General features: G+C 41.2%; 1 protein-coding gene across 5 annotated transcripts in view; it reads right to left on the bottom strand.

Annotated features, from left to right (window-relative positions):
* The window catches only part of LOC100708976 (calcium-dependent secretion activator 1), a 331,413-nt gene that overhangs the window by 60,459 nt on the left and 244,556 nt on the right, over nt 1-26,398 (bottom strand). For all 5 annotated transcript variants that reach the window (XM_019358540.2, XM_019358541.2, XM_005452187.4 and 2 more), the window contains 4 exons: nt 16,938-17,093; nt 16,430-16,577; nt 14,687-14,761; nt 14,131-14,214 (listed from right to left, as the gene is read on the bottom strand). In XM_019358540.2, the coding sequence (XP_019214085.1) occupies nt 14,131-14,214; nt 14,687-14,761; nt 16,430-16,577; nt 16,938-17,093 (463 nt within the window). The remainder of the gene's footprint in view (nt 1-14,130; nt 14,215-14,686; nt 14,762-16,429; nt 16,578-16,937; nt 17,094-26,398) is intronic.

The following is a 26,398-nucleotide window of genomic DNA, read 5'->3' as shown; positions in this document are numbered from 1 at the left end:
TTGGTGTCACCAAAACACTCCGCCGCCTCTGGCAGGGGTTCTATTGGGCCCGACATAGTCGGGATGTAGAGGGCTTTTGCCACCGCCGCGGCAGCTGTACAGCAGGGAAGGGGCCCACAGCCAAATCCCATGCCCAACTGCAACAGTTTCCTGAAGTAATCCACCCGGACCAGGGCATTAAATTTGAGTTTGCGGCCATGTGCGAAAAACTAGGCTCCCATAAGAACCGTACAGCACCCCTCCACCCACAGAGTGATGGACTCGTTGAGAGATTTAACCGTACACTGGCAGAGCAACTGGCGCAAGTGACGGCTAAACATCAACATGTTTAGCCGTAAACACTGGGACACTCATGTTCCCCTGGTCCTCATGGCATATGGTTCGGCGGTCCAAGACTCCACTTCATGCTCCCCTGCCCTCTTGATGTTGGTCAGGGAGATCCGGACTCCAGCGGAGATGATGATGGGCCGACCCCCCGATGCTGATGGGGATCAACCAGGTCCTGACTATGCAAGGAAGCTCCATAGTATTGGAGGTGGTATTTAGAATACAGTTACTTTGTTGAAATAAATGGATTACACAACGGTCTTTTCCTGTTTCATATGTAAGACTGCCCTCTCTATTTTTGGTAATTTCACGCCGGTGGAAACCCAAACAAAACACGCATTAAGAGGCTCTAATGCCTGTGTCTCAACCTCGCGGCCCATGTCACCTCTACTGCGGCCGCATAATGACGTGAAGAAATATTTTAAAAAATGATTTTTCAAAAAATTATTTAATTTGAAGGCAATAGGCAGAGTGTCACAGGCATAGCCCTAAAGAATGTAGCCTCATGGGCAGTGTAGCCCAGTTGTAAGTAAGCTATTAAGACTCAAACTGTACGCTGTGTTCATGTTTTCCTGAGAAACAATAAGTTCAACCTGCCTTTAACGCACATGTTTAAGCCCTAAACAGACTAATAAATCTCACTGAACAAAAGGAAAGAACTGGAAAAACTGCAGCAATAATAATTAAACTACAAGCAAAAAAAAGTTCAGCTTAATGGTGTGGTCTTCTACCTCAGACCCAGTTTCTCATATAGTCCATTGCGACAATTATTACGCACCCCTGGGTTAAGATCTGATCTCTGTTGTTGGCTTATTTTGGGGGTAAATGACTTTGCTGTGGGAGCCAGTTTAGTTCAGTGCATTGCGCGGGCGACCACATGCCATGCGACTGAGAGCAGCCCAGCTTCAAGTCCGACCTGCTTCCCTTTGCCGCATGTTTTCCCCCCTCTCCCTCTCTGCCACTGCTTTCCTGTCCTATGTACACTATGTCTATCGAATAAAGTAAAAGCCAAAAATACATATTTTTTTTAAACAACTTTGCTGAACCCAGATATAGAGTCCAACAGAAGGCTGTTTTTATTAGCTTAGTTAGAAGCTTCGTTTTGGCTAAGCAATGCTTTTTTTTTTTTTACTGCGGACTTTAGAACAGAGTGCATACAGCTGGCTGCTGGCAGAGCTCATGGGCACGTCACTGCAACCCCCCCTGGCTTCTGCTCCGCGGCTGCTGAGTGACCCCTCATCTGGGACTCTCCTCAGCTCTTTCTGGGATAGTGGCGCGGCTGCCCCTCTGTTGGTCTTCCTTGGTCTCTTGTGTTCTGAGGGTCTCTGGATGTCTGGAGTCTTGATCTCATCCATACCTGCTTCAAGCCCTGGAGGACGGGGCTATGGCCCCCCACACCCTCTAGCAGATCATTACATGAAGGAACCTTTTAAATACAAGCGCGCTCATGCTCACAGGTGTACACACGGGTGCTCACAGACACAAACTACACCCTTTTTGGCTCCTACCTCAAAGCACACTGTGCGCTGTCGATCTTACGTGCTGCACAATAATGTTTATTATTTAGTATTTACTGTTATATTCCCATACATCATCATGATGATGTTGTTTATTATATTGCTGTTTTTTTTCTACTTGTTTTCTCTTTTTTCTTTCTCAACAGGTGATCCAGGTGATTGATATATGTATTTTTCGTCTGCTTATTTTGTTGGTTTTTGTTTTTTGCCCTTTATATACCGTCCTCTTCCCTGCTGTTTTTCTTTCCCTCTTTCTTTCTCCCCTTTCTTTTCCCCAGTCAAGTCTGTCCCGTATTTAGCAAATTAAAATAAAATAAACAATAAAAGGTGAATCAAATAAACCAATACGGCAAGGCTGGGTTGGTCCATTTGGTAAATCCGCTAGGCATCTTCTTTACCTTTAGACAATAATTCTGATGGCAAAAGAGCCAAACGGGACAGGCAAAAAAAAAGAAAAGAAAAAAAAGAACAGAGTGCATGAAGTAACCAGACTCCCTCAATTTTATACAACATGGTAATGTTGAACTGAACCAGAATGTTTTCTGTCAATGTTTAAATGTGTGCTCTAAAAACTGTTCTGGGGCTGATGGAATTTGAGCTTTTATTTGAAAGATTTGTGCATAGGATCCACATTTGAAGCAACAGATTTCAGCAGTCCTTAGATACTACTTTTATGTCTTTGAAAACTTCTGTTGTTATTTCAGTCCCAAACAAAGCTCATCCAGATGAAAGCAATTACTATGCAGGGCTCACAGTAGTTACGATAAAATGCTTTAAGAGATATACTGTGGGCACTTTAAATAAAGATGTAAATAGCTGACTAAGCTCATTAATTTGTTTTCAGACAATTAAAGAGTATGATCAGTGTTACAAATGCATTTATTTTTAAAACACGGCCCTTATACTCATCTGTGGTTTATTGGTTTTATCACTGCATACTGTTTAGCCTTTTATTTTAAATCAGAATCTAAAACATTTAACTACACATTCCTCAATTATCAAATGGCACATCTACTTTTTAACAGATAAATCTAGTGTTGGGATTTAAATATATATTCTTAAGGCTTATTTTCTGATTATATTGTTTTATGTATTTTAATGAGAGGCCTGTAGAAAATGAGCTCAGAGGAGACAAGATTAGGTTAAGGGTGACAAGTTGCCCTGGCAACAGACTTTAGAAAGGAGAAGTAAAGAAAAGAGGAAGTTTTAGTGCACAGGCATATTAATAAATCAGACACAAAAATGAGGAACTAAGTAAACTGAGGGTGTATGACGTGCAGCGGAACTATATATATAACCATGCTGGCTTCTAATGTTTTCAGACTTGAGCTGGCGTTTCTGTGCTAAGTCTCCATTTTGCGGAAAATGTAAAATTAAAAATCATCTTTTGAGTTAGACCACTTTGGGCCGTGTCTTTCTTGGCCGTTAAAGAATACAAAGAACAGAATTTAATACTTGGTGCCGTGACCCGGATTCTTTTGCGGCTGAGGGGACTAATTTGGAGCTTAAGGTACGATCTGATATGAGGCGGACAACAGGCCGGTCTAAAAGATTTAAAGGTAGGCACAAGCCTGTTCAAAGAAAAGCAAATTTGTGCATATTGGATGAATTCTAAATTATTTGTCCGCTGAGTTGATGATCGTGACCGTCAAATTGGCTCAGTAGTGGTGAAATTAAACTAAATTATAAAATCTGTTAAGTAGATTTCAGGTGACATGTCCATGGTGATTTTGGGTAATTAGAAATAAATAAAAGTAAAGTTTGGAGATATTTGACAAAACTTATTGTGATTAATCCTGGGGTGCATTTTAAGTTGATGTGATAGGTGTTTAAGTTGATGTGTTGTGTTTGTTGAGTGTGACGTCAGCGAAGAAAAGAGATATTAGGTTAGGATATTTGGTTTAGGGATTTATCCCTGTATTGATCAGCGGGTAGTACCCGCGGGATTTCGAGCACCCTTTAAAAACTAAGTGATCAAGCACTACTTTTTTACCGCGCTGTTTGAGTGAAGAGTTAGACTCGGGTGGTCCCGTTTGAATGTGATTGACAGGTAAACCTTAAGTAAAGCTTCAGGCGCAGACGGGATTCGAAAGCGCCTAGGAGTGGGGTTTCCGGTCAACTCACGGGGACCACTTTTAAATTATTATAGGGCTCAGAAATTTGACCACTATCGGTGAGGGCGTTCCCGAAGCGGGTCGATTGACCAGCAAGTTTAGACCTGGGCTTAGAGGCTTTTAAATTTGTCAAAATTGTGTAGGAAAAGTCTGGTACCAGAAGAGGGGGGCATAAGGGTTGGACCCAGGCGTTGGACGCCAGAAAACCCCCGTAGGGATCATGTTGTTTGTGTCTGTATGTACTTGGGTTGTCTGATTATTGTGTATTGCTGTAAGTGTAAAGTGTGGATTATAAAACTCGACGATGTTGTCCAGGGTGTGGTGTGTGTGTATGAGACAATTTTTTAAGGAAGTTAAGGGAAGTGTGCAAAATGCTGATGAAAGTATTGTGTGAATGATGCTACAAAACTGAGCTAAAGAATGGTGATATGCGTGGAAAAAACAAAACAAAAAAAAAATCTGTTAATTGTCCTGAGGTCTGAAAGAGCTCTGCTAAGCACGCTGAAGATTTTGATGTGAATGCTTGCAAATGCAAAGAGCTTAGTATATTTAAGTGTGTGTGCATGTACTGAGAGCATTCATTTTATATCAACATTTAGCAGAATTACAGAGGGTTTATAGACTGTAAATACAAAATAGGAGTTCGATTAGGCTGTAGAAACAGATCAAAATATGAGTGTGTGTGCCTGTGTGTGTGTGTGTCTGGCAGGAAGTGAACATGTTTGCATGCCCATAAAAGGAAACTGGCTGGTGTGTGGAGTGGGCACCCAGAGAGAGAGAGACGTGTTAAAATCTAAGTAGATAAAGCGAATGAATGTCTTAAGAAAAAGTAATGAAAATGATATTAAATAAATGTTTTAGTGTGTCAATACAGGCGGACTGTTCTCAACCTGAAAACATGAGTACAGCGGCAAAATGATAGATTAACAGAGTTGGGATGAAAACAGCCCAGGCTTTGGCTTAAAATTTGACAGCTTCACCTCTCATTCTGTCCTAATCCCGAGAACAAGCTTAAAGGACAGTCAATCTCCTGATGAAGACAGAAGACAGACAGTGCAGCTGAACTATAACACTGAAGACTCCAGCAGCAGCATGTAAGAAAATACTTGATGGAACATGCTCTCTGAATTACAAGTTGGAAAGTTGAACAGTGGGATAACTGTGTGGAAGCACTGGACAGCACTGGACACTGAGTTTCATATTTGCCATGCTGGGAGTAATCCTCGAAGAAAAGACTGAAAAGATCAAGAGAGAAGCAATGGAGAGAAGAAACAACTGATTTGGGCCTGTGTTGATCTGCGAGGCCACACAGCTGATTGAGGACAGGGACGAGGACGTGTTAAAGGTGAATCTGGGGTAATATAGTGAAAGCATATGGGAAAATTCGATTGAAAATTGAGACTGAACTCATGGAGGTTTAGGAATGTCCACCACATCGCAACAAAGAGGTAAAAAAAAAAAGAGAGAGATAAAGAAATAAATAAACTAACAATTGCATTAATGAATAGAAAACACACATATACAAATTGTTACATGTGAAATTATTTTTGGAGAGAATCAGAAGTGAGACAGTTTGAATCTACAGCTCAGTGCAAAGATGCATGAATTAAACCTGATTATAAAAATACATATGCAATGAAGAATCAGCTTACACTCAATATTGTGGCATGCAGAAGAATCTTAACAAAGAAGCTCACAGAGAGATTGAGCTTGTTGTTCAACCCCAAGCTGGTAGGGGGAGCTCTTTATTAAAACACTTGCCGGCGCTACAATTTGCCTCAAGGGTCAACAACAGCACAACAGCACAACACTCATGGTACAGCACTCTCTCTACAAAACAACAACTGTCAGTGACTCTGCACCACAGCGTAAACACAACATTCAAGATAACAGTTAAAAGTAACGTAACCATAAACAATGAAACATGAAGATCTAAACAGCAGCACATGTCCCAAGGCATGATGGGAAAGAACTAGCTGCTCCCCCAACACGCCACAATATTAATATGAACACATAACATAAATGCAATGAAGATATGCTTATATTCATGAATTTGAATACATGACATAAATGCTAGATTTAACATACTTAAAGCTTGAAGTGAGGAATAACTCAGGAAAGTTCCATGACAATAGAGTGAATTTGGTGAAAATGAAAAACTGATTAAAAGCTTAAAGTAGTTTTGAAATAGTGAATTGGAAGTGCTCTTGTGCCGATTGAGCAAAAGAAGTGACTACGGTAAAAATAAAATAATTTAATAATGTGGTAGTGTTTTAAATATGTATTTCTCTTGTCAAGGTAACTTCTTGAGATATGACTCAGTATGCAAATTAGCTGAAATCAGTGGTGACATAGAAGCTTCCTGTCTGGCAGTGTGTCTGAGGCTTTCAATGAAGGAAACATAGCAGTGTCTGAGAAGAATTACTTGGTAAAATATATAATGGTAAAATACAGGATAATTAAATAAAGTGGTCAGGTCTGTGACTAAGTGCAGTAGTCCAGATTTGGAAAAGAAATTTAGAATTTAGCGAGGATAGATTGTTATAGCATCTTTAGAAAGGGCTTAATGGGAATATAAATGTTGTGCAAAACTGGGTGGCTTTTAACAAATTTTCTGTGTATTTAGCAGGTGAAATTATGTCAGTTGACCTCAGATTGTCAGGACCGAGGTTTTTTCCATTTAAAAAAGTAAATTATTGAAAAGAGCACAATTGGGAAGGGCATGTGATACTAGCTGGTACTGGAGAAAAACAGGAGCAAAGTAAGGAAAGCAAATTCATTTTGGTTAGCTCTGATAAAGTCAAATTAAAAGAAGTACCATGGCACTCAGAGGATCAATGTGGAATTAAAATACAGGAAATTTTGTACGAAGCATATGACTGATAACTGTTCTGTCTTAAGTTTTGTTTGTTATAACACAGATTGGATCATAAGTGGGGAAAACTGAGTATGAAATGTGAAGTTGAGGTTTACACACAGGTTTTGTTTCTAGGAAGTTCCAAGGATGCAGGCTTTGGATGGAGCCAGGAGTTCAAAAGATTTGACATGGTGATTAAATTGATTTTATTTCTTAAACACAGGTTTGCAGGCCTGGAGCAAATATACCCGAGAGGAGGATCGCTGAGGTGTTTTGAGAAATAATATGACTAACCTTTTTCTTTTAATTCCCTAAGCTCTGGTGAAGCATTTTCAGTTTGTGACACACAAGAGGTGTCAAAAGGGGGAATTTCAGGTTTAATTTGAAATAAGGGGTTTTATGATCATTTTATGACTTTCTGGGTGTTTGATAGTTTAGCTATGATAAAACTTACTCATAAGTAATTAATTTTATGCTTAAACTTAATTGATTGAAAATGTTTGTTTTCTCTTTGATCTTTTATAATGATTTTCTCACATGAAGAGATGATCCATTGTGAAGGGTGACAGAGTGTAGTGAAAGGTCAATGTAAAAAAAAAAATGTTTGCAGAGACAGATAACAGGAAGTTAAGATAGTTTGCTTGGAAACTTTGCACTTGCAGAGTAACAGTTTTTCGTACAGGAGGTTTATGATCAGATATGAGAAGAAGAGAGCTTCTTAAAAGGGTGTCAAAAGTGTCGCTTATGTCAGGTATTGTGTCGTGTGGAGGCGAGGAAGTGACCCAAATGCAGGACTCGTGGATAGTGAAGAACTGAAGATGGTTTATTATGAAGCGTGGATGAACAGGGCAGGAACGAAAGGACTGACTGGCTGAAAGACTGAATGGCTGGCTGAACTGAACACGGGCGGAAACGACAACATAACATCAATGACACGACAGTGAACGAGTGGAAACAGAGGACTTAAATACACAGACTGATGAGGATGATAATGAGAGACCGGTGAGTACACAGCTGAACATAATCTGGCTAATAACACAAGAGACGAGCTGACACAGGAAAAACAGGAAGTGAGAACATTGATGTGGCAACATAATGTAAACATAACCTAAACGTGACAAAACTGAAAACACTGGGTCACCGACCCAGGAACCCTGACAGCTTACCGAAATGAATAACATTGAAGATCATATACGTCGTTCAGCGTGACTGACTGAACTGATATATTGTAGGGATGACCTTGAGTGCCGATGGATAAATGCCAACACGCTTACACACATAATTAGGCTAATCTTTTTGATTAGAGAGTCCCGAACATGATAGGTTGAACCAAGTTTGAAGAATTAAGAGAACAATTGATGAGCATAATAGGTTATGGAGGCGTAGCAGGGAAAAGTGTTTTGTTTCCTTTACAGGAGATTTCCAGACCACAGCAAAAATCACCAAGGGGTTGGCGAGAATCCAGGAAGCCCCAGACCGAACGGAACCAACAAGAGAAAGGGGGACCCCAAACAGAAGCACAGAGCACAGAGAACCACAGTTTCAGAAAATGTGTTGTTCAGGAGATTAAAAGCTCGTTAGACACAGGTTAAATGTGAGCATAAAAGTAATGAAGAGTAATGAGAACGACTTTAGTAATAGTTTGCAGGATTTCTATGTTATGTAAATTGCCCAAAAATAGTGTTAAGACCGGATATATGCTACCCGTAGAGGGGATGAAAAACCAGGAGTAAATTTTAAATTTTAACTCTATAGAGGCTGTTTCCAAAGAGTGACAAAAGTAATGTAGAACCTTTTACCAGAAAAGCTGAGTATATCTGTTTTTAGTTCACAGTAGTTATTAAGAGAGTCAGTGAATTAGGTTAACTAATAGAAATATGGTGACCTTTCTGGGGGAAAGGTCAAGAGGGGGTCTGTTGGGATTTAAATATATATTCTTAAGGCTTATTTTCTGATTATATTGTTTTATGTACTTTAATATGAGAGGCCTGTAGAAACTGAGCTCAGAGGAGACAAGATTAGGTTAAGGGTGACAAGTTGCCCTGGCAACAGAGTTTAGAAAGGAGAAGTAAAGAAACCATGCTGGCTTCTAATGTTTTCAGACTTGAGCTGGCGTTTCTGTGCTAAGTCTCCATTTTGCGGAAAATGTAAAATTAAAGATCATCTTATGAGTTAGACCACTTTGGGCCGTGTCCTTCTTTGCCGTTAAAGAATACAAAGAACAGAATTTAATACTAGCCAACAGGATTTAACCTTTTACCATTTTGAAATATGGAAATGGTGGAAAGGTTCAATCACAACCACTTAAAGAAAACTCAGTCACAGACCTGTGAGTATGCATGGCCACCCTTATTGTTTAAGTTTAGTCCTACAAGTGCTTTGATATTCACATCATTAATATTCACTATTGTTTAAACATATTCATGTTTTGTTTTCTTTCCCCCCTTTTTAAATTGAAGAAACTTTCCAAACTTGAGGAATTACTGGTCATTGACTCCTTTCCATTTAATTTATCAGTGATTTATGAATTTACATGAGCTCACAAAAAATGTTTAACTAAAACTTACTAACCTTCTAATTTGATGAATTACCCATTATTTGCCTCATAGAGTGTTTCTAAAACCATTGTTAACACATTCACAGACAATTAGGACACAGATGTAATGTATTCTATGATCCATAATTGGTTTCTACATGAAGACTTAATTGTTGAATGAAGCATTCGACATATAGTGTATAGCTGTGTTAATTATTAATGTGTATTAGTGTATAAGTAAATCTTTATAAATTAGTATTCACTAAATACCCTACAAATATTTCATAATGTATATTTCTTATAAAGTATTACCAATGGTTAGCTAAGAAGTAACTCTTAATCTAAGTGTTTATAAAAGTTGCAGATTTTAGTGTTCTGAATTAGCAGGTTCAGTGGGAAGTTACACAGTGCACATTTTTTTAAAGAAAGAATTGTAAAATATACTTCATTATATTTAATGAAGCACAAAAAAAAATAATGTCTTTCAGCAGTTTCAGCAGCCATTATCATTGTACCTTATGGCAAACAACAATCACAATCCGTAAAAGCCAGATGTGATTTTAATGCCAATAATAAGGTCAATCAGTAATTAGATAAATAAATAAATAAGCAATAAAGCACGCCAATAGTAGCAGGCATTTGCAAACAATTCTAATGAAAATACACTTTCACAATTCCACAGAAACAGCACCAACATTGCTCCAAACACAACAATAGTAAAAACAATAGAATTAAAATCAAAAGAAAGATATTTCAAGGTCCTTTGAGTTACATATTCATTTTCTAATGTCTGATAATTAGTGGAAACAAGTATAAAGAAAGACCTACAGGTGGTCTCTCTTTTCAAGTTTGGGTCCTGTACCAGAGGCCAGGTAGCTTGAGGGCTTGTGCAGTACTTTGCTGTTCCTTGGACTGCAATCTTCTGGATAGAGATGTCCGATGTTGTTCCTGGGATCAGCTGGAGCCACTCGCCTAGATTTGGGGGGTCACTGCACTGAGATTACCACTGGGACCACTCCACATATTCTCAAGCTCTTCCCCTAGCCCTTGGCATTTCTCCAGCATCCCGTGTTCCTTCTTCCTGTGGCTATCACTTGGTATAACTACGTAAATTACTACGGCCATCTTCCTCTGCTTGTCCACCACTTCTTTCTCCAGTTGGTTAGTCATCACCAGTTTGTTTGCTGTCTGAGATATTCACTAAGCATGTGGTCAGTTGTGGTCATCTTCCTGATGTACTCATGGATGTTTCTGGTCTCCTCCTGGACTGTGGCTCTGACGCTCACTAGTCCTCAGTCTCCTTCCCTCCGCTTTGCATACACCTTCAGGGTGCTGGACGTGGGGTGAAACCCTCCATGCATGGTCAGGAGCTTTCTGTCAGTGGCTTCTATCTCCTCCTTTGGCCAACTTGTTATCCCAGCGGACTATCTGATCAGTGGCAGGGCATAGGTGTTGATTACCCGGATCTTTTTCTTTCCATTCTAACTAACTCCTCAGGACTTGCCTTACCCTCTGCAGGTATTTGGTTGTTGTGGCTTTCCTAGCAACCTATACATGGTTCCTATTTGCCTGTGGGATTCCCAGGTACTTGTAACTGTGCTCTTTGTCTGCGAGGTTACTCTCTGAGCGAAGATTGGATAACATCTTGGAGAAGCTCACGGCGGTGATGAGCACTCAGACTATGCTCTTTGAGTGCAAAATTGATAACATCTCGCAGAAGCTCACGGCTCTCCAAAGGGCGATTGAGAGACAGTGACAGACTGTTAGACCAACTGTGAAATTGACATGCAGTTGTTCGCACTAAAGGAAAACCACCATCATTTCATACGGCTACCATATCGGTGCTAGCTGTGGTCTCAAGGCTGGAGCTGAAGATAACAAATTCTCACCCTGATAACAGACTGTGTTTAGACTGTTCCTTCCCATCCTACGCACCCCCCATCCTGGATTCCAAAAGCCTTCGACCGCTTATCTCCAAGGCCGAAGTCAGACGGCAGGTCTAAGTCCCAGCGCTGGATTAATAGCACTTGGCGAGATGGCCGTGTCTACATCGGCTCACCTCTCACCCCCTTACCCACCCCAGTTGCTTGTCATGTGGTTTATGGTGTTGTGATGTGGATATGTATGTGCTCTCTGTGCAGAGGAGTTTTTTTGTTTTCTGTTCACCTGCTGACCTCCCATAAGGAGCCCAGTATGAGCAGAGGTCTCTTTTTCCCCTCCTCCACTTACCCATTGTATTGTACATTTCATTGTTCTTTCGAAATTACTACCTGTCTCCAACCTGTCTTCCCACGTCATGTCTTTGCTATGTATGTATGGTCAGGGGGGTCCAATTTCATTGCAGGTGTAAACATTGCATGTGACAAAAAAAGGCTTGATTGATTGATTAGGCACCTTCTTCATCGATAGTTGGCTAACCTTCCTCTGTGCTACCTTGATCTTAGCCTCTAGTCTTCTTCTCCATGGAGGGTACTGCTCTTTGTGGCTGTTCATCTTGTAGCCAAGCATCTCACTGATCACTACTTCCATCTTATAGATAAGCTGGTTGGTTATGGTGATGGTCGCAGTAGGAATTGTCCTTAATGCTGCATTCAAATCTTCTAGCAGACCTTCTAAGGGTACTTCACGTAGTCTTGGTAACCGGCTACAGAGAGTCCAGGTTTCCATCTTTGCCATGAGCTCTCAATTCAGCTTATCTCGTCCTCAACACTCCTTCTGTGGTACTTGGGGCTTAATATCTAATATTTGGTGGGGGTGATGGTATCACCTTCCTGACCTGACATCCTGGCTCCTCCTTGCCATAGAATTTGTGTTGTGCCTCATCAATCTCCAGTTGTGAGAGCAGTTCCTTCTTCTGAATGTTGGAACACTGAGATACAAGTTGTTTCACCTTCAATCTGGATGCTGGGTATCATCCTCATCCTCTTCATATAACCCCTTCCAGTGGGGTTACTTGCGTAGTAGCATTTCAATAGCACCCTGTTCTTGTCTCTTGTCCATGTATACCTCCTTGTTCCAGTAGCCCACTTTTCATCAGTCTGTCCTGGGTTCCTCAATACCAGACACAGACCTTGTTAAATTACTCCATACCAGCTCAGACATTCCCAGATTATCTCCCTCTCATTCATATTCGAGGTTGGCTTGATTAGCATGAGGGGGTCTAGCCTAGAGACCCTTACTGGATACAGACAGAGGTCTGAACCACTTTTTTAACATCACACCACACCAGTTCAATTAGATTCAGGACTGAGTTCAGGCCACTCCAAAGTCTTCATTTTGTTTTTCTTAAGCATTTCAGAGGTGGACTTGCTGGTGTGTTTTGGATCACTGTCCTGCTGCAGAACTCAAGTGCACTTTAGGTTGATATCACAAACAGATGGCATGGCATTCTCCTTCAGGATGTTTTGGTAGACAGCAGAATTCATGGTTCCATTTACCACAGCAAGTCTTTCAGGTCCTGAGGCAGCAAAACAGAACCAGTCCATCATAGTAACACAACCATATTTTACTGTTGGTATGCTGTTCCTTTTCTCAAATGCTGTCTTTTGTTTACAGCAGATGTAATGGGACACATCAAGATGTTTTCTGGAAAAATTATACAAAATTCCAACGGTTCCTGAAAGCATCAACTCTGTGTTTTTTCAGTGATATTACGGTAATTGCGGCAATCCCAGGCAGGTCAACACATCAGAATCTAAGCAAATAACACAGAAAACAACAAAGCAAACAGCAAAAACAAAACAATAAACAAAAGAATGCAGATTTCTGAAAAAAAGCCTGTTGTCTGTACAGCCCCACCACATTCACTCACTCTTTCTTCTCTCAGACAACTTTCATTTTCACAGGGCTGCTGTGACATCATAACTCGGATGACTCTAATATCACTAAAAAGCACAGAGCCACTACTTTCAGGAACTGCTGGAATTCTTTTAACTCAGCCGAACTCAGGTTAGGCTTTAGAGCAAGGGTCACCAACATGGTGTCCGCAGGCACCAGGTCGCCCACAAGGACCACATGAGTTGCACGCGGGCCTGTTCTAAAAATAACTCACCATAGCCAATAAACAGAAGCTGCATCTATTTTTAGTTTTTGTTGCTATTCTTTTTAAATCACACTTGCGTCGGTGTCAATTTGAAAGAGATTATTTAAAAAAAAACCTTTAAAAAATGTTTCATATTAGATTACCGCTAGCTGGTCTCCACAGAAACAGTTGCCATGAAGACCAGCAAAGGTGAGGAGATGACGAAAACATGGTAGAAAAAGAAAGAAAACATATAATTTTCACAGTGAATGGGAGGAAGACTTCTCTTTTACCACTGTGAAAAATTCATGCGTGTGTCTCATTTGTGGTCGACTGTGGCAATGGTAAAGCGGCACAACGTGGAGAGACATTTCTGAATGTGTCACACTAGCTACCATGCTAACTACCCAAAGGGCAGCACACTGTGAGCGGAAAAGACCCGCGAAGGAAGGAAGGGACAAACTTTTTTTTTTCACAACACTGTATAGTTTGTTTGTTTTTTTCTGTAGAACGTTCTCTTTCTTTTTTTGCCCGAGAATGGAAACTCTTTGAGGTTTTAAGTTGAGCACACCATTATAATGTAATATAATGTAATTGATATAGTCCAGTTGAAAGATATCAAACAGGAAACTACTAGAAGGCCATATAATAATGGATTGGATTTCATATAGCGCTTTTCAAGGCACCCAAAGCGCTTTACAATGCCACTATAAGAAGAAAAGCTCTTTGCTGGAAGTATGTATATATGTGCTACTTACTGTGAAAGACAGGAAAGAAGAGAAGAGTGTTCCCTCATCATATCTGGAAAGCTTCGTTAACACACTCTCTAGAATGACGACAAACTAGGAGAGAAAAGAGAAAAAAGAAGCCTCAGAGAAACTACTTTACATTTGGAAACATACGCTATCACAAATTGTGAGTCTTATATAAAATTGCATTGTTGTTGTTATCGTCTCATCTCATTCAGTCTTTATGGTGCTTTTGAATATTTGGTGTCTTTTGATGACTTCTTTAGCCTCAGACTAAAGAGCTAACTTGGATGAGTGATGAAACATCTTTTCCATTGAAAATGCTAAGTCCAGATGAGCGATGATTTCCTTACCGGGATGGCTGAGCATGCATTAATACATTTAAATGAAATTGTAATAGTTTAAAATGAGCCTTTTTGTTATATTATGTCTCTCTGTAGTTGCTTTGAATGCCTTAATGTATATGTATTATGTCGTTATTGGGTTTAGGTCTTATTGCTGTCATTTGTTTGTCTTTTCAACAAGAACCAAAACCATGCTATAAACATGTAGTGTACTTTTGTACCTTAGCTACTAGCAGAGTAATCATCTCCTTCACCGTCTCCTCAATTAGATTGTCGATTTGGGAGTGATATTGCCTCTGCAGAAGAATAAGAGGAAGAAAAAAACATTAGACTGTTCACCCTCAGTAGGTTACACTTGGTAACCTCTGTTTGACATCAGCCACTGAAAAGAAACACTGGAAGCTTTTATGCTAAATAGTATTTAATTATTAATTTGCCATGACATAGTTATTATATATAGCATGGGCTGCAGATATTTTTAAGACTAGACTAGCCACCTGTTCAGGAGTGAAAAGAAATTTCTTTGTCATCTCTAAAACCTGTGTGATGGGTGATATTCTTCTCCTGAAAGTGAAACTATGCCAAATACATAAGGCCAACTGAAAAAATACTCCTGTCCAGAGCATAGGGTAAATCCAGCATCTGGATGTCAAAAGAAGGGTTTCAGCCACTGCACATGTTAGTAAATCTAGCTCCACCTATCAAGGCATATTTTGTACAGCCTGGTATTGTTTATATGACCTGTAAAAAACAAACAAACAAACAAACAAAAAGCCCATAGGAAAACATTGTGGTGAATTAAGAATTTGGAGGATTTTGTAGTCTATCGTCTCGATATTGTAGTTTCAAAATGCAGACATCCAGCATCACACTATTAGGTGTCTAGTGTAAGGTCGTTCAAATTCTCAGAACACCACTCTCCTCTTTTTCTAATTCCTTATCAATTATCCTACCCATCCAATAGCTCAGGAAAAGAAGAGAGGAGGGTCCTAGTCTTTATAATTTTAATTGCTTCACCTTGGACAGTGACACTGGTGATCCAGCAGTTTCCAAATCAGGCTTAAGCTGTGGTTAGGTTGTTCCTGAACAACCTAACCTTGACTTGGTTATCTCCAAAAGTTGATTCTGTTCATCTGGACATAGCGTTTTCAGAGAGAGAAACATTTTGTCATTCATTCAAGTGACTTCTTCAGTCTCAGCTGACTGCAGGTTTCCCCAATCTTATAAACAGTACATTTGATTAATGACTGAAATGATGACCCAGCCCACTGAAGGAACAATGGGCTGGGAGGTCAGTTCCTTCATCATAATTATGCAAATTCTCATGACCATTGATCAACAACCACTGATCAATGGCCATGAGTACCATTCACAGAGAGTTGGGGAATGGCTGCAATCACAGCATTGTAAGATGGCGAAAGATGTACCCTTAGGCCCCCTCCTCGATTCAGAGATGGTCTTTCCCTTTTCCCAGCCCATTGTTCCTTCAGTGGGCTGGGTCATCATTTCAGTCATTAATCAAATGTACTGTTTATAAGATTGGGGAAACCTGCAGTCAGCTGAGACTGAAGAAGTCACTTGAATGAGTGACGAAACGTTTCTCCCACTGAAAACGCCACGCCCAGATGAACAGAATCAACTTTTGGAGATTTACTTACCTGGATGATTGAGAATACATGAAGATGCCTTGACTTGGTTTGGTTGTTTCTGAACAACCTAACCAATTTTCTCTCATCTCAGGGTGAAAGTTTGGGTTTTCTTTGAAACCTTGGCAAAGTGGTGACACATCCAAAGAATTGGTACTTACAAACAATTGTTTGAACTGGTGGTCTTCAGTCTTTTAGCAACTTCAAGAAACCTTCCCACCTTATGTAAATCTACAATTCTCCTTAGATCAAGATTGACTTCTTTGGACTTTACGATTGTACTAAGCAGAGTATTTATTATTATTTAGTATTTACTACCTCCTGCCCCAGGTCCATGGCACACAGCTTGGCTGACTGGACCTTGGCGTCCACCATGACATTGAACATGGTGCAGATGGATTGAGGCACTCGGAAGTCTGTGGTCCGGCTGCTCCTCTGAAGCTTGGCCTCAAAGGCTGTCCTTGTCCTGGTGAAGGAATTTTCCAGGCGATAGCCATTTAGAAGTGTGACCCAATGCACATATAACTAAAAGTAATAATTATATCAGAAATCTAATCATATGAAAATCATAATAGCCCAGTTAGTAGAAGTATTTTTACTTTTTGTTACTACCTTTTAGGAAATTTTTTCAGTTATTTAAAAAAAGAAAAACTTTTCTTACTCATTTCTTTGAATTTTTCCCTCTCTTCCTCTAACCTGACACAAAATATAGTTCCCTAAAACTGCAATAGTGATTATTCAAACAGCTTACCACTCACACAATTCAAATATCACTACTACAATATATACACTACAACTGTTTTCTAGCAGTCACGCCCCATTTTACCGTTTCACACAGGATTCTATCATGTCACTAGACATCAGCTTCAGTCGGGTCTCAAGGTGTTTTCCAAACTCTTCTTCTGGCCAGTGGAGATCTCTGATGAATGTCTGCAAAGCATCGAGCTTCCAGAAGAGATCTTCTGATGTCCCTGAGCCATTACTGTTGAAAAATGAAATACAGTTTTAGACATGTGTATGTTCATGCAAAAAAATAAAAGACAAAAATCACTTTTATGGTGTATTCATTTACAATTCATTTACAATGTATAAAATAGTAATAAGACAAAAGACATGTCATGCCTTGTATGTCTGTGGTCATACCTGGGTAAATTTGGGGTTCAAACTCAAAGCATTTTTGGGCTAATTTCAAGAGCATAGTAAAGGACATTTATTATGACTTTGAAATGGTTTTCCAGAATGAATGAAATCCATAATTTCCTGATGACAAAAGGGCCTTTTTGGGGGGAAAGCAAGGACTGCTTGGACCAGGATTAGCAGCACTCCCACTTATCACTGACCACATTATTAACTCGTTAAACCCAAGTGTATCATGTTTGATACACAAGCTTTTGTTAGTTTTTGACACTTGTACATGATCAGTGTTATTCTCCAATATGTGCCTTTCTCTTGATTTTATATATTTCTTCTGTTTGTTATTTATCCCTGTTGTCTTACTATTTATATTTTATTCCTGCAGAGTTGGTGTAGAGGACAATAAAGGGCTATTCTATTCTATTCTATTCTATTCTATTCTATTCTATTCTATTATAAATGAGAAGATCCAAGTACACAACTAGTACTTACACAAGCTATTGCTAAATTATTTTGAATTCTAAGTATATGTGGTGTCCTAGAATTTCCCTGCAGTTATTTTGTAATCTGTGCTATATTATGATTATTTGTTTATTGTCTTTGGCAAGTCTTGTTGTTTGCCGTGAACATCACTCTCATTCCATTTTCTGTCTACAACAACTTCTTAAACAATCAGCAGATGATCTATGCATAGCATCATTTTCATTTCATTTTCATTTACTGTTGGTTTTTGGGAGGACTGCATGCAGTCTCGGTTTAGCTGTTTGACTATTCCTTTTCTGGCACTTACTGGACTTTTTTTTTGACTGAGAATCCACTGTTTCATATCAGGCCAAATAGTAAACTCACTAGAGTAAACAGATTCAAAGATTTAGATCCAGGCAAGCAGATGTAACAGTAAACGTTAAGATGCTGGTGTTTCAGCCTATGGCTGATAACCTCATCACATCATCACGGAGGTTACCAGTGTACATAGCAGCTATTCTTAGAACATATTTTTCCACACAGAATAGACCTTTCATCTGTGGTATACCTAATGTAGAACAGGGAAAATAGTATCAATCCATCCATCCGTCCATGCATTTTCTTCAGCTTATCCGGGGCTGGGTCGCAGGAACAGCAGGCTAAGCAGAGAGGCCCTGACCTTCTTCTCCCCAGCCACCTCCTCCCACAGATCGAATCAGATTTGCCTGTATCTCAACTTTCTCCTTTCGATGTCGAGGAGTAGCAGCTCTACTTGAATGACTGAACTCTGATTAATGACTGATCTCTAAAAGAGATAGGGTAGTCACACTATGCCGTGACATTGTCATGAACATAGCTGTGGGACTGTATAAAACCCAAGCATCAGCAACAAACTATTGCTTTTTTATGCAATTCTAAACATGTGCTTTTCTTTTTGGGGGAGGGGAAGTGAAACAGTTGCTAACTATGAAGTGAAGAATGAGAAGCAACTCTCAGCACTTTTTTATAGGGCTGGTATTTTTGAATGTGTATCCACAAGATCCCAGATGTGGGAATAAAGATGGATGTGCTGCAGTGACAGCGTCACACTCTGCAGGATGCTGCGCCATACGAAGTAGGTTTCACACGTTTGAAATCCGTTGTCAGTGCAGACAACTTTTAGCTTAATTTTTCAAAGTGCTATTGATGATGTGTTAATAGTATATTCTTACATCTAGTTCCTTTAATGGTAGCACTCACATGGCATATTAATAGAAAACCCAAATGAATGGTGAAAAGGCAACAAGTTCATAATAAAGTTGCACTTTAGTTATACTGTCCTAACCACTCCTCAGGCTAAAACATTCTCCCAGCTTACTACATTCATTAGCAGACCACAAGAAAATACTAGCACCAACAGTAAAACCACTTCACAGTTATGTGCTTTGTTGATGGACATTGTTTCCCACAAGGCAGCACACAGATGTAATGATGAGGAAAGCACAGGGAGAGACCGCTTTCATTTTGCAACTACCTGTGAAATGGAATAAAGACTACTTTCCTGACCATCGTATTTTGTTTTTCACTCTTACCATATTTAAACTACTGCTTGAAAGTTTTACAACACCCCAATTTTTCCAGTGATTTATTGCAATTCAAGTCGTTCAAGTGCAATGAACTGTTTGAAATGGTACATAGGTATGTGGTGAAATGCCAGAGGTAAAAAAAAAAAAAGAAAATAGAAAAAAAAAGGTTACCCAAAACTGAACATACATTTCAGAATAATACAAAAAAAGCCCTTTTCAATAAACACAAAATAGGTTAACAATTTAAAGCTGTTCTGCAGCAAGGGAGGTTGATCAACCCTTGGAAGCTGCTGCTAATTCCTACATATATTGGTACTGGGCACTTTCATAGACACAACCTGATACAGACTCCCTCATGCTTTTCAGAACTACATTAATTGTTTACAGCATAGTTTGTTGTACATTGATATGATCGCGTCACATGTCACAGATTTGTCGTCTGGACAGCCATGAGGCACATGTCCTGTTCTACCACATTCCAAACGCCCTCATTTGGACTGAAATCTGGTGACTGTGAAGTTCATTTCAGTACAGTGAACTCATTATCATGTTCTGTATGATACTGATCACCCCAGTTGAGTATTTCACTCTCAGAGTGCAAGCTCAATATTGGTTCCTAGCATATTTAGAAGTAAAATGGGAGGCAGAGCCTTCGACTTCCAGGCCCCTCTTTTGTGTAACCAGCTCCCAGTTTGGATTGGATTGGGAAGATGGACATCCTCTCTGCTTTTAAGATTAGACTTAAAACTTTTCTATTTAACAAAGCATATGAAAAAGCAGGAAACTGTGATATTATAAATGATACTTACTTAGCATTAAAGGGCCCAAAATGTACTAAAAAAGATCCCCTGAGTAGCTGTGGCTCAGGAGATAGAAAAGGACATCCAACAAATGAAAGGTCAGTAGTTTTTACCCCTGCCTTATCCAGGCTGCATGCCTGTACACATAATGAATCCTACTTCATTGAAGCATGTGTGTATATGAATGTTAGAGTGCTACCTTAGTAGGAGTAGTTGTAACAAGAAGTACCTATCAAATCTAGCAATTCTCCTTCGGCCTCTGGCATCAACTCTGCTCTTGAAAATTTTCTCTTTTTCCAACATTGGTATAGCTGGTCCTTTTAAGAACAATCAGGGTCTAAGCCGGACCTTCTGATGGATTACAGAGGTTGGAACACTTTGTTGCCAGGATGGGATGGGTCCTTCAATATCTGAGGTGCTCTATTCAAGCATCTCCTCATCTAGGTGTCCTGAAGGGGGGAGAGCATGGTGTCTGGGATGGAGGATGAGATGATGTTCTTCAGCAGCCTCTCGAACACCTTCATTACTACCGAGGTCAGTGCAACTGGCCGGTAGTCATTCAGGGATGAGAGCTTGTTGTTCTTGGGCACAGGGATGATGGTGGATCTTTTGAAGCATGTGGGGACCACAGACTTAGCCAGGGACTCATTGAAGATGGAAGTGAACACCCCTGCTAGCTCGTCAGCACAGCAGTGCAGCAGACGCCAGTGATGCCATCTGGCCCCGCCGCTTTCCTTCTGTTCACTCTCCTCAGTGCCGCTCAGACGTCGTGCTCCTCAAGGACCGCCAGAAGGGACCGGTCCCCTCCAACTACCGACCAACAACGTGCCTCAGCACCATGTGGAAGCTCCTGTCAGGCATCATAGCGGCTAAGATGAACAGGCACATGGCTCAATACATGAGTGGGGGACAGAAAGGGATGGGCAAGAATACCAGAGGCGCAAAACACCAGCTACTGGTAGACCGAACAATCAGCCGAGACTGCAAGACCTGACTGACCAACCTGTGCACTGCCTGGATTGATTACAAGAAGGCCTATGACTCAATGCCCCACAACTGGATCCTGGAATGTCCAGAACTGTACAAGATCAACAGGACCCTAAGAGCCTTCATCAGGAACTCAATGGGGATGTGGCATACAACACTAGAGGCCAACTCCAAGCCCATAGCACAAGTCACTATCAAGTGCGGGATCTACCAAGGAGATGCTCTGTCCCCACTGCTGTTCTGCATAGGCCTGAACCCCCTCGGTGAGATCATTGACAAGACTGGCTACGGATACCGACTACGGAACGGAGCGGTTGTCAACCACCTCCTGTACATGGATGACATCAAGCTGTATGCCAAGAGTGAACGAGACATCGATTCACTGATCCACACCACCAGGATATACAGCAATGATATTGGAATGTCATTCGGACTGGAGAAGTGTAGTCGGATGGTAACAAAGAGAGGGAAGGTAGTCTGAACTGAGGGGATCGAACTACCAGAAGGCAACATTGCAGACATAGAGAACAGTTACAAGTACCTGGGGATCCCGCAGGCGAATGGGAATCATGAAGAGGTCGCTAGAAAAGCTGCAACCACCAAGTACCTGTAGAGGGTACTTGGTGGTTTTTTAATAATTTTTAATAATTTCAAAGTCATATGACCACAGCCCTGAAAGGTCAGCTGAACGGTAAGAACAAGATCCGGGCCATCAACACCTACGCCCTGCCTGTGATCAAGTACCCTGCTGGGATAATAAGCTGACCAAAGGAGGAGATAGAAGCCACTGACATAAAGACAAGAAAGCTCCTGACCATGCATGGAGGGTTTCACCCCAAGTCCAGCACCCTGAGGCTGTACGCTAAGCGGAAGGAAGGAGACCGGGGACTGGTGAGTGTCAGCACCACGGTCCAGGATGAGACAACAAACATCCACGAATACATCACGAAGATGGCCCCAACTGGCAGCGTGTTCAGTGAATACCTCAGGCAGCAGAAACCCAAGAAAGAGGAGGAAGGCGAGGAACCATCATGGAAGGACAGGCCCCCGCACGGTATGTACCACCGGCAGATAGCGGAGGTGGCTGATATCCAGAAATCCTACCAGTGGCTTGTATAAGCTGGACTGAAAGACAGCACAGAGGCACTAATCATGGCAGCACACGAACAAGCTCTGAGCACAAGATCCATAGAGGCTGGGGTCTATCACACCAGGCAAGACCCCAGGTGCAGGCTGTGTAAAGATGCCCCTGACACAATCCAGCACATAACAGCAGATAGCTAGCAGGCAAGGCATACATGGAACGCCATAACCAAGTGGCCGGCATAGTATACAGAAAAATCTGTGCCGAGTATAACCTGGAAGTCTCGAGATCAAAATGGGAGATGCCCCCAAGGGTGATGGAGAATGACCGAGCTAAGATCCTGTGGGACTTCCAGATACAGACGGACAAAATGGTGGTGGCTAACCAACCGGTCATAGTGGTGGTAGACAAACAGAAGAAGACGGCCGTAGTGATCGATGTAGCGGTTCCCAATGACAGCAACATCAGAAAGAAGGAACACGAGAAGCTCGAGAAATACCAAGGGCTCAGAGAAGAGTTCGAGGAAATGTGGAGGGTGAAGGTAACAGTGGTCCCCGTGGTAATCGGAGCACTTGATGCGGTGACTCCCAAACTAGGTGAGTGGCTCCAGCAGATCCCGGGAACAACATCGGAGATCTGTGTCCAGAAGAGCGCAGTCCTAGGAACAGCTAAGATACTGCGTAGGACCCTCAAGCTCCCAGGCCTCTGGTAGAGGACCCAAGCTTGAAGGATAGACCGCCCACAGAGGCGAGCGGATGATTTTTTTTTTTAATATATATATCATTTTTGACATATTCTGGTCAAAAATGAGAGATGAGTCCATTGTCAGAGGCCATTTCTGTACTGTGATGAGCTCTGAAACCTGACTGACACTCTTCAGTACTCTTAAGTACTGTTTGGCTCCTCAATCTGTAGCCACATCATCTCCTTGGAAGGGGTTGGCTGAAGGGGTTGATGCATATGCATCCACAGTAGTGATGACAGTGGCTCGGTATATTCTGGACTCCTGAGCTGGAGAACACAGGAGTGGACCATCACCTCACATCATGGATATTTGACTACCTCACCGACCGACCACAGTATGTGAGAACTCAGGGCTGTGTGTCAGACAGGGTTGTCTGCAGTACGGGGGCCCCACAGGGAACGATTCTGGCTCGTTCCTCTTCACCATCTACACTGCAGACTCCTGGTAAATGGTAAATGGACTTGTTCTTATATAGCGCTTTTCTACTCTATCTGAGAACTCAAAGCGCTTTATACAACCAATTCATTCACCCAATCACACCCATTCACACATGCACTTTTTTTCTGACCTAAGTGCTTAGTAGTCTACCATTCATACACATTCACACTCCGATGGATGCATCGGAGAGCAACATGGGGTTAGTATCTTGCCCAAGGATATTTGGCATGCAGTCAGGAGCAGCCTGGGATCGAACCACCGACCTTCTGGTTAGTGGCTGACCTGCTCTGCCACCTGAGCTACATCCTCCCACAGCTCCACCCAGTGCTTCCTGCAGAAGTTCTCTGATGACTCTGCAATAGTCGGGCTCATCACTGATGGGGATGACAGGGAGTACAGAGAACTGACCCAAGGCTTTGTGGACTGGTGCCAGCTGAACTTCCTCCAGATCAACACTAGAAAAACCAAGAAGCTGGTGGTAGACTTCCGCAGGCACAAACATCCTCTACTGCAACCAATGAACATCCAGGTATGGACATTGAGACTGAGGACAGCTACAGGTACCTTGGTGTTCATCTGAACAATAAACTGGACTGAACTCATAATTCAGACGCCCTCTACAGGAAAGGGCAGAGCAGGCTGTACCTGCTGTGGACACTCAGGTCTTTTGGAGTGACGGGCCCACTCCTTAAGATCTTCTATGACTCTGTGGTGGCCTCAGCCATTTTTTACGGTGTGGTCTGCTGGGGTGGCAGCATATCTGCTGGGGACAGGAAGAGACTGAACAGGCTGATCAGAAGGGCCAGCTCTGTTCTAGGATGCCCTCTGGACCCAGTGGAGGTGGTGAGTGACAGGAGAATGGTGGCTAAGCTGTCATCCCTGTTGGACAACATCTCCCACCCCATGCAGGAGACTCTGACACCACTGAGCAGCTCCTTCAGTGGCAGGCTGCGGTGCCCACGGTGTGGGACGGAGAGACTCTACAGGTCTTTCCTTTATACTGCTGTCAGACTCCACAACATGGTCTCTGCAAACACACATGCACACAGACACACACACACATCCAATACACCATGGTAGCCTTCGCCTAGTCTCCTTTAAGTGCAATATCACTAAGTGCAATTTTTCTGATGCAACATAGTATTTTATTCTATTTTGTATAGTACTTTTTCTATGAATGAAAAGTTATGCATTGAAAGATATGCATGCAAAATTAACTTTGTGCAGTGCCAAGCATTTCAGCAGCGTGAGACATTAAGAACAGCTCAGGCTATTCATAATGTCTTGATCTACTCTCTCAACCAGCAGCTGGCGCTTTGACCATCTGGTGTTGTTTCCAATATCCATACACCTCAATAGTGTTCCTTTGAGCTATGGCCTTTGAAGCTCCAGCTTTTCTTTATCTAATAAAATATCATATGATTATGCAAGCGCAGATACATTTACAGCTGCTCAAAAATGAACACAGCCTTGCAAAATTTATGAAATAATGATCTGTTTGTGATCACTGAAGATGTCCAAAAATTTGTTACTTGTTTTATACTTAAATTCACTGTGATAGTGAAAAGAGACACGCCCAGGAGCTTTGTTAGCTAACAGGGTCATGGTGATTTACCACGGATAGTAGGATTGTTTTTATAGTTTGCTGAGTTAACCCTTGTATGGTGTTCGAGTCTGTGAGACCCATGCCATTTAGTTGCCCCTTTAGGCAGTATATACCATCAAAACCTGCAAAATATGGCATAAGGATATGTACACTTGATTAGAACTGATTTTATTTTTTTTATAACATTTTATTGACAAAAAACGAGAAGCACATTAATTCATAAATGTGGTCGAACAAAGGTAAAAGGAAAAAATTAACCATGTTTGCTGTTCACATGGCTTGTAATTGGGATAAAGTAAACATCTGTTGAGTAATTTAACATAAAATTGTTTGATAGTGTTAATTGGAAAGCCAAAACTCTAGCGGGTCCACCAGACCCATGAACACTGGCTGAGTAACAAAAATACGAACACCACACAAGGGTTAAAGAAGTCTATGTTCGCCACCAGCTTTTCACATTTTCCTAAGCATAAACATACAAACCAAAAATATACATATATATAAACAGACAAGCTGAGGCCTAGTCAGGTCAGTGTGTATCTTTTAGGTACAGAGCAAATCAGGTAAACTCTAAAGTAGGGTAGTTACAAACATCACCTTCTAATCTAGCAATACTGTGTAGCAGCATTCACTGGCCATTGTTCTCTACAGTCACTGCATAATTTGTGAAGCTAGGCAGTTAGTGATTTGACATGCAGTTGAATCGGCTACATGTAGTGATTACGATCAAACTCATCTCCACTGTGAGTAAGAAATACTTCATCTTGTGTGCTCTCTGAGTACTGGCAAATGTTAAAAATAACAATGCTGATGCTGTTGTGTTTCTGAGCAAGCAATTAATACAAATAAGTAAACTGTTTTTGCCTCAGTTGATACTAAGAATGTATCCTGTGTCCCTGTATATTCTAATACAGAAACTGAGTAAAGTGTTCCTTAGCCCACAAATTTTAAGGCGTTACAAATGATCTTCTTATGGCCTCTGACAGTGGACTCATCTCTGTGCTTGTCCTGCTAGACCTTAGTGCAGCGTTCGATACTGTCAACCATAATACTCTATTAGTGCGATTAGAGCACCCTGTGGGTATTACAGGTACTGGGCTGCAGTGGTTTGTATCATATCTATCTAATAGACTCCAATTTGTTCATGTAAACGGAGAGTCCTCTTCATACACTGTCGTTAATTATGGTGTTCCACAGGGTTCAGTGCTAGGACCAATTCTGTTTACATTATACATGCTTCCCTTAGGCAGCATCATTAGAAGACATAGTATAAATTTTCACTGCTATGCTGATGACACCCAGCTCTATCTGTCCATGAAGCCAGGTAACACACACCAACTAGTTAAACTGCAGGAATGTCTTAAAGACATAAAGACCTGGATGGACGCTAACTTTCTGCTCCTTAATTCAGATCAAACTGAGGTTATTGTACTCGGCCCTGAAAATCTTAGAAATATGGTATC

The sequence above is a fragment of the Oreochromis niloticus genome, linkage group LG5 (genome assembly GCF_001858045.2).
Source record: "Oreochromis niloticus isolate F11D_XX linkage group LG5, O_niloticus_UMD_NMBU, whole genome shotgun sequence".
NCBI lineage: Eukaryota > Metazoa > Chordata > Actinopteri > Cichliformes > Cichlidae > Oreochromis > Oreochromis niloticus.
The sequence above is the reverse complement of the archived record's forward strand: the minus strand, read 5'-3'. Positions and strand labels throughout refer to the sequence as shown.